The sequence below is a fragment of the Carlito syrichta genome, unplaced genomic scaffold (genome assembly GCF_000164805.1).
Source record: "Carlito syrichta isolate Samal-C Ts95f unplaced genomic scaffold, Tarsius_syrichta-2.0.1 Scaffold123312, whole genome shotgun sequence".
NCBI classification, from domain to species: domain Eukaryota; kingdom Metazoa; phylum Chordata; class Mammalia; order Primates; family Tarsiidae; genus Carlito; species Carlito syrichta.
This window is the reverse complement of record NW_007067408.1, coordinates 90,145-98,748: the sequence shown is the minus strand read 5'-3', so window position 1 is coordinate 98,748 and position 8,604 is coordinate 90,145. Positions and strand designations below refer to the sequence as shown.

Below are 8,604 nucleotides of genomic sequence, written 5' to 3'. Positions count from 1 at the left end.
CCTCTTTTCCCCTCCCCCTTCTCCCCCTGTCTCGGGCAAATCGGTTGCCCCACTCTGCTGCCCCGTGTGGCGACCCCCCAGTACACACACACACACACACACACACTCACTCACTCACTCACTCACTCACTCACTCACTCACTCACTCACTCACGCTCACTCCCCCCTCCCGTCGGGCGCAATGGCTGCTGACTCAGCAGCTGCGTTCCGTTCCGGCCGGACCTAGTCAGCAGTCCCAGGGCAGGCGCCAGTGGGATGCTGCCTCTTCCAAGCCGCGTTTAAACCTTCCTTTTTCGCAGAGGAGAAAACTGAGGCCAGAACTGGGAGGAAGGGGAGAAAGAGATGCAAAAGCATACTAAAAGGTGCCGAGCAGCACAATGTAGGAGAGAATTTGTAGGCAAGGGCTGAAGGGAACAGAAGAGAAAGGGAGGGAGGTCGCCCTTGCTGAGTCTGGAGAAAAGGACACAGACTTCCCAGGAGCAGGGAGGCAGGCGGCCTTACCTCCAACTTCTCGGATGGAGGGGGAGGGGGAGGGGAGCAGATGGCGCTCTAGGGCTTCTGAAGGAGGCAAGTAGAAGTGGGTCCTGAAGGGTGAGTGTTTCTGAGTCAGGAAGAACTGAAGAGAGAGGGTGGCCAAGAGGGATGCAGTATGTGCAAAGGCACAGTGGCGCCAGATGCAAAAACGCGCAGCCTGTCCAGGAGGTGACTGTGGTGCGCCTGCGCATGGGTTCCTGGGGAACTAGCAGCACCTGCCCTCTGCAAAGCCCTGTGTTGGAGGGTGGGCGGGCAGGCCCAGACCCAGAAAGCCTCAGCACCCAGGCAAACATGGATTTGAGGACAGATCATCTCAGCCAGAGGGCAGGTGCAGCAGTGGAGGCGCACAGGGGCTTTGGGGTATGAGATCTAGTCTGGACCTAAAGATGGCTCCTTGAAGGGCATCTGGGCTGAGATGCAAAGGCAGACTGGGAATTAGGTGAAGACATCAAAGGTGGTGGATAGTATTACAAGGGAGGAGGCAGCTCATGCAAAGGCCCCCAAGGTAAAGAACCATACTCAGCTCTCTGTGGAGCCACCAATAGCTCCTAGGGGCTGGGTGTAGCTTCCCATTGCATTAGAGGGTCAGAGGCAAGGCTAGCTGGCCAACATGTAGTCACATAAGGAAGGAGGAGAAGGAGCCAAGGAAGTGGTCAGGGAGGCAGATTGAGGTTGGATGACAGGCCTTTAATGCCATGCTAAGGCTGTTAGATACTTGTGGCGTAGCCTGCTGTGGGCTTGCGTGCCGTCTTGGGTAGCAGACCTTTCCATCTGGGTTTCCTGCCATTCTTCCCTCCCCTGGTGCTATGCCTCCCTGAACCCCAGGGACCTCAGAACAGCAGGTCCGGATTCGAGTCATCAAGAAGAAAAAGGTCATTATGAAGACGCGAAAGAAGCTAACTCGCCCCAGTTCCCAGGTGACTGCCAGGCCTCTGGTGACCACCAGCCCAGCAGGGACCCCCAACCCTCTTGAGAAACAAGAACCAGGTACTGCCTCTCCAGGGACCCTGCCCAGGCTTGTAACCCCTGGACCACTGACCAGTGCAGCCCTTGGCCTCATGGCATGCCCCTGCCTGTCCAGCATACGAGCAAGCTGAGACTTGGCTTCCCACCTGCCTGACTACTTCCCTCTGTCCTGTTGCAATGCTTTGTCCCTGCTCCAGGCTGTCCCCCTTTGGGACTGGAGTCCCTGCGGATTTCTGATAACCAGCTTGAGGCATCCAGCAGCCAGTCCTTTGGTCTTGGACCGCACCGAGGACGGCTTAACATCCAGGTCAGTAACCCTGGCTCAGAGCACGGGTCTCAGAGGCAGCCAGGGCAACTCCTGAGAGCTCTTCCTGCTCCTTCCCATCCTGACCCACCCTGCTGTGTCTACCTGGGCCTAACCACCGTGTCCTGTGTTCACAGTCAGGCCTGGAGGACGGTGATCTGTATGACGGAGCCTGGTGTGCTGAGGAGCAGGACACCGAGCCGTGGTTTCAGGTGGATGCTGGGCACCCCACTCGTTTCTCGGGCATTGTCACACAGGGCAGGAACTCTGTCTGGAGGTGAGGCCGGCTAATCCTAGGCCAGGAAGTCCTGGGTGGACACTGGAGGGCTGGGGTGGGAGTTCTGAAGGCTCCTATGATCTCTCCTGCCAGGTACGACTGGGTCACATCATACAAGGTCCAGTTCAGCAATGACAGTCGGTCTTGGTGGAGGAGTAGGAACCACAGCAGTGGGATGGATGCGGTGAGTGGCCCCACAGTGGCTGGGGCCCTCTGTGCTAGGAGATGGGCACCCAGCCCACTGTAGGGTGCGCCTCTGAAAACAAGGAATGGATGCCCACTTAGGCATCCAGGAGAAAAGCAGGTTGCTGTCAGGATGGGTGGCACCTAGCCGGCAGCCTCGGGAGCCAGGCTGCTTTGGGACACGCCCACGTTCTCCCCAGATAACACTGCCATGGGGTGGTGCCAGTTCATGCTGCAGTGTCCTCCTCACACACCCTTTCTGGTCTCTGGTCCTTACATCACTCTTTGCCTTCTCAAGGCTCTGGCTTCTCCATCCCTGGGCCCCATTTTACACCAGTGTGGGGTCCTGGCCAGCCCAAAGATCAGATGCTCCTGAGTCACATGTCCCTATTGGTCTAATGAGCTATGACCAAGCCAGAGAGCTTGACTGCCTAGGGCTGCCCAGGGCTTCCCATTGGCAGGGGCTGTGGGCAGGGGTCTGTGTTTGGTACAGGGGGCAAGTCTCTAGCCGAGCCCACCAGGGTGGGCTAGACCGTGAACTTAGAGGCCTGAGCTCCTTTCCTGGGTCCTGGGCCAGGTTGCTGGGGTTCGAGCAGCCCCCAGCAGATGACTTTGATGCCCACAGGTGTTTCCTGCCAATTCGGACCCAGAAACTCCGGTGCTGAACCTCTTGCCGGAGCCCCAGGTGGCCCGCTTCATTCGCCTGCTGCCCCAGACATGGCTCCAGGGAGGCGCGTCTTGCCTCCGGGCAGAGATCCTGGCCTGCCCAGTCTCAGGTGGGCAGTCGGACAAGGGTTGGATGGGCAGGGCCTGATGCAGGGTGCATCCTCCACTGTGGACTCAGCCTTTACCATGAACTCACCCTTCACCAGATCCTAATGACCTGTTCCCCAAGGCCTTTGCCTTGGCATCCTCTGACCCTCTGGACTTTCAGCATCACAATTACAAGGCCATGAGGAAGGTCAGATATAACTCCTATGACCTGGGAAGAAGGACCCGCCCAGCTCAGGTCCTCTCCCACCAGGACACAACCTGCTGTGACGGTCCTTGTGCCTCCCCAGCCCCTGCTGCTTCATCTTTCTCTCCTGTCCGCCTTGAGCTTTGCCCCAATTTCCACTGTTATGATACCTCCCTGTCCTGCCCCTTCTTCCTGCACCATGCCATGATGTCCCATCTGTGTGGGCCACTGCTGACTTTTGTGAGTCCTTCCATGACTACACATGCTCTGACTCTGGGTGTTACCCTCCCATGCCTCATGTCCTGCTGCACTCTGCCCCCAGCTGATGAAGCAGGTGCATGAGCAGTGCCCCAACATCACCCGCATCTACAGCATCGGGAAGAGCCACCAGGGCCTGAAGCTGTATGTGATGGAAATGTCGGACCAGCCTGGGGAGCATGAGCTGGGTACTGGCAGGTGGGGTGGGGAGAGGTGGGCACAGGGCAGGGCCATGGGCGTGTGCCACCTGCAAGCCCCTGTATGTCCCCCAGGAGAACCTGAGGTACGCTACGTGGCCGGCATGCATGGAAATGAGGCCCTGGGGCGGGAGTTGCTTCTGCTTCTGATGCAGTTCTTGTGCCGTGAGTTCCTGCGAGGGGACCCACGGGTGACCCGGCTGCTCACCGAGATGCGCATCCACCTTCTGCCTTCCATGAACCCTGATGGCTATGAGACCGCCTACCGCCGGGTAAGCTATCTGGCACGAGGGACACTCTGTCCTTTTGTCCTGGTGCCCAGAACTTGCATAGCTTAAACAGACTCCTTCCCTGGCAGGGCTCGGAGCTTGTTGGCTGGGCAGAGGGCCGCTGGAACCACCAGGGCATTGACCTTAACCACAATTTTGCTGACCTCAACACACCACTGTGGGAAGCAGAGGACGATGGGCTGGTGCCCCACACTGTCCCCAATCATCACCTGCCACTGCCTACTTACTACACTCTGCCCAATGCCACTGTGAGTATTTCAGGGGCCGTGGTGGAGGGCCAGCGGGGGTCCCTATCTCCTGCCCTTCCTGACCTGCCCTTGTCCAGGTGGCTCCCGAAACGCGGGCAGTGATCGAGTGGATGAAGCGGATCCCCTTTGTGTTGAGTGCTAACCTCCATGGGGGTGAGCTCGTGGTGTCCTACCCGTTCGACATGACTCGGACTCCATGGGCTGCCCGCGAACTCACACCTACACCAGATGATGCTGTGTTTCGCTGGCTCAGCACTGTCTATGCTGGTACTAATCGGGCCATGCAGGACACAGGCCGCCGACCCTGCCACAACCAGGACTTCTCCTTGCATGGCAATGTCATCAACGGGGCCGACTGGCACACAGTCCCTGGGAGTATGTGTCCAAGGGTGGATTATGGTCATCCCCGTAAACCCTGCCGTGATAAGACAGTCTGCTGTTACGTACAGCGCTGGTGTCTGTTCCCTCCCTGAAGTGTCTCCCAGAGGAGGGAGGGCACCAGGAGGGTGGGACTCCATTTTACCACGTTAGGCTCCAATGTCTGTGGTACCTCTAGGCATGAATGACTTCAGCTACCTGCACACCAACTGCTTTGAGGTCACTGTGGAGCTGTCCTGTGACAAGTTTCCTCACGAGAATGAACTGCCCCAGGAGTGGGAGAACAACAAAGATGCCCTCCTCACGTACCTGGAGCAGGTTGGATCTAAATCCCCTGGCCCGCTCCTGACCATTTAGGTTGCAGCTCCTACCGGGGGTTCTTCTAAAGTCCAGCTGAACATTCAGACTCACAAGGTGGGCCACACTTGGTGTCAATTTGTCTTAGAAGCATATAAAATAGGAAGCACTGTTTGTCAGCAATGTGACATCAGACATCTGTAGTCTAGGCAGTAGTCCCTAGTGCTATCCCCTCTCAGGAGAGCTGTTCTCAGAAAAGACTCATATAAGGCAGGTGCCGCAACTGCCCTGGCATAGAAGCTTCACATTCCACATGAACTCATATCCCTTATAATGGCTCTGTAAGCTTCCAAAGACTCTACCAAAGACCAAAGACAAGCCAAATAACTTGGGGAAGCCCAAAGGTAGATATGCCTTCCTACCAGGTATTTATAGTTAGTTCTCTCAGGTTAGATATCATTTATCGGTCAATATCATAAGTGTTGTCACCTAGGACCGTAGTATATATACCACCTTTATGACGTTTGCAGGGGAACAGAGCCAGCAAGTTAACTGAAGGTCATGTTCTCATGCAGAAGGGAAAGGGTTTTGATAACCTTTTCCCACACAGGTGCGCATGGGCATCGCAGGACTTGTGCTGGACAAAGACACGGAGCTTGGGATTGCTGATGCTGTCATTGCCGTGGACGGGATTAACCATGATGTTACAACAGGTGTGTGTGGCAGGGAGGTGGGGGAGAAGGAGAGGGGGAGGGACTGGAGGGCTGGAGTCTCAGAAGCTGAGGATCATTGCGTCGTGACCTTACTCTTCACTCCCCTCAGCATGGGGTGGGGATTATTGGCGTCTGCTGACCCCGGGGGACTACATGGTGACTGCCAGTGCTGATGGCTACCATACGGTTACTCGGAGCTGCCGGGTCACTTTTGAAGAGGGCCCTGTCCCCTGCAATTTCCTGCTCACCAAGACGCCCAAACAGAGACTGCGAGAGCTGCTGGCAGCTGGGGCTAAGGTGCCCCCGGACCTTCGGAGGCGACTGGAGCGGCTGAGGGGACAGAAGGATTGACACCTTCAGTTGAGGAGCCTTGGGCAGGCTGGACCTGTCCAGAACTGAAGGGGGAGAGTGGGGAGGGAGGGACAAAGTGAGGAAGTGGTGCTTGGGCTCATTAAAGCTACTTGGCACCTTAGCTGATCTTCCTGTTGGCCTCTGTGTCCTGGTCCTCCCCCTGGGGCAGGGCTCAGCCCACCTTTCAGTTCCTGTCCTGCACACACTTGCACGCTCTCATCAGTTGGAGACATTGTGTGGCAAGAGGATCCCACCTGGGCTCTTCTGGAAGTGAGGGCTTGGCAGAACAACTCATTTCTGCTTGTCAGCTTCTGCTTCAGGTGCCATGACAGTTCTGTCAGACATTCTGTAAGCATCTGCTCGTTGCCAAGCATGCAAGCAATCAGGGGACAAAAGTGCCTACCCAGTCTCCTGGGGCTCCCTGTCAAGAGAAAGGACAGTTCAATGCATTGCGAGGTGTGCCAAGGCGAAGACCAGGCTCTGTGGTGGCACAGACGAGAGTTACAAGTGCAAAATATGGCATTGCAGATCAATAGGGGCTCAGACAAGGATACAGTAGAGATGATGGCTCCAGGAGTTCCGATGGGAGGTAGGCTGGGTGTAGGATATGGACATGGGCAGCTCTAAAAAGGAGAACCAAAGAGATCAACTGAAAACATTTGAATTTTCTTCAGTAGCCATTGTTGGAGAGTGTTAATCACTGATAGGCTTTGATTAATTTCTTTCAGACCAAAGGGGAGTTAATGTGTCAGTCTGTGTCTTGCCAGGTAATAAAACCCACTCTAGGTATTTAAGGTAGAGGGAAATTTAATGCTGAAAATTGGATATGAAGATACAGGAAGAGCTGGATTAGAAAAAGGGAGAGAGAATTTTACTGGTACTTGCTGATGTTGGTGCTGGAGCCTACAATCACCTATGGCCACTTGTAGCTAACTGTGGTCACTTGTTATGGCTAGAGCCATAAGCAAAATAATTTCTCCCTCCCACTTTTCTAGTCTCCACCTATGATGTTCACTGGCAAAATCTAACTGTAACCAGATGACAAGGAAGTCTATAAAATGTAGGCTCCCATTTCCCCTGCAATTGAGAATATAACTTCCAAGGGCAGGAATGGGACAAATCCTAATAGGCAAAGTCTGGCATGAAGATATCATGTAATGTAAGATATTCTGTTATGTAAGTTCTACCTAGTGCTTAGCTCTTGCACTTTGTTTTTCTGGGATGAATCTCACTCTGTCGCCCAGTCTGGAGTACAGTGGCAAGATCATAGCTACCACAGCCTTAACCTGCTGGGCTCAGGTGATCCTTCTGCCTCAGCCTTCCAAGTAACTGGAACTACAGGCAGGTGCTGCCACACCTGGCTAATTTTTTTTGTAGATAAGATACTTGGTTTTGCCAAGTTGCCCAGGCTGGTCTTGAACCCTGGGCTCAGGCAGTTCTTTCACCTCTTCCTCCCAAAGTGCTGTGATTACAGACATGAGCCTCTGCGCCCAACTCTTGCACTGTTTCTTAAGGTATCTCTGTCTCTCTTGCATCTTCATTCTTGGTTAATCACCATGAGGGATTTAGTGTCAGATTTCCATGCACTTTTTAAAAAACTCATTTAAGTTTAATGTATATAATGAAAAGAGTGTGTAAGTGCACTGTGATATAAATTTATGCAAACAGAGCATAGATTCACAACCCATGTTTAAAACAAAACAAAACAAAAAAACAGGCCAGACATGGTGGCTCATGCCTGCAATCTAAGCACTTTGGGAGGTGGAGGTAGGAGGATTGGTTGAGTTCAAAAGTTTGAGACCAGCCTGGGCAACATAGCAAGACCTTGTCTCTATAAAAAATAAAAACGTTAGTCAGTTATGGTGGCATGCACCTATGGTCCTTGCTACTTGGGAGGCTGAGGCAGGAGGGTGGTTTGAGCCTAGGAGTTCGAGTTTACAGTGAGCTATGATCATGACACTGTACTCCAGCCTAGCCTCCTGTGTCTCTAAAAAATAAACAAGAAAACCCCAATACTACCAGCATTCCAGAATTTTCACTTGTGTAACCTTCCGGTAAATACTCCCTACCTGCCAAGGGTAACTGCTATCCTGCCATCTAACATCATAGTTTAACTTTGCCTGTCTTTTTCTGGCTGGAATTTCTTGGTGTTGCACTCCTAAATTGGGGTACAGTTTCTTGGATTCTATTTTGATTTTACTGGATATAGCAGAGTTCTTAATTGTAGATGATACAATCCACTCTAGATAGCTTAAGCAGAAAGGGATTTATTAAAGGGTCTTAGGAAACTCATACGATCTCCAGCAGCACTAGAAATGGCTTGGATGCTGCATTACCAGAAACGTTATAGTCAGTGTCAACAAAACCAGAGGAATGCCCAACCATGTCGTGAAAATAACCTAGAGAAATCTCACATTATATAAAAAAAGTCATAAAGATGCTTCCTCAGATCAAAAACCCAAAAATGGGTTATTGAAAAATAACCAAAAAGAATTTATATAACTAAAAATGCAGTAACCTAATTAAAAACCAAATGGATGTGTATAATAGGTAATAGTGGGTTAGAGAGTTAAAGGGAGAACTAATGAACTGGAAGTTAGGTCAGAAGAAATATCCCTAAAGCACAAAGAGGTAAAGGAGTATATGGAAA

The 8,604-nt window shown here is 52.8% G+C and overlaps 1 protein-coding gene across 1 annotated transcript; it reads left to right on the top strand.

The window, feature by feature from the left end:
- The first annotated feature begins 1,364 nt into the window (after positions 1 to 1,364).
- On the top strand, positions 1,365 to 6,078 carry CPXM1 (carboxypeptidase X, M14 family member 1). Its single transcript, XM_008048292.2, has 13 exons — positions 1,365 to 1,521; positions 1,698 to 1,807; positions 1,942 to 2,081; positions 2,175 to 2,265; positions 2,890 to 3,040; positions 3,137 to 3,225; positions 3,545 to 3,668; positions 3,753 to 3,949; positions 4,036 to 4,215; positions 4,293 to 4,590; positions 4,772 to 4,911; positions 5,501 to 5,603; positions 5,713 to 6,078. Exons 1-13 carry the CDS (start codon positions 1,413 to 1,415, stop codon positions 5,952 to 5,954), a joined length of 1,974 nt encoding a protein of 657 aa, XP_008046483.2. The 5' UTR covers positions 1,365 to 1,412; the 3' UTR covers positions 5,955 to 6,078.
- The last annotated feature ends 2,526 nt before the right edge of the window (positions 6,079 to 8,604 follow it).

What these genes read in the sequence shown, in the direction of transcription:
- CPXM1 (XM_008048292.2), top strand. Translation starts at nt 1,413, where the DNA reads ATGAAGACGCGAAAGAAGCTAACTCGCCCCAGTTCCCAGGTGACTGCC. An exon ending in ATGAGACCGCCTACCGCCGG is followed by an intron (nt 3,950 to 4,035) that starts GTAAGCTATCTG and finishes CTTCCCTGGCAG; the next exon opens with GGCTCGGAGCTTGTTGGCTG. An exon ending in CTGGCACACAGTCCCTGGGA is followed by an intron (nt 4,591 to 4,771) that starts GTATGTGTCCAA and finishes TGGTACCTCTAG; the next exon opens with GCATGAATGACTTCAGCTAC.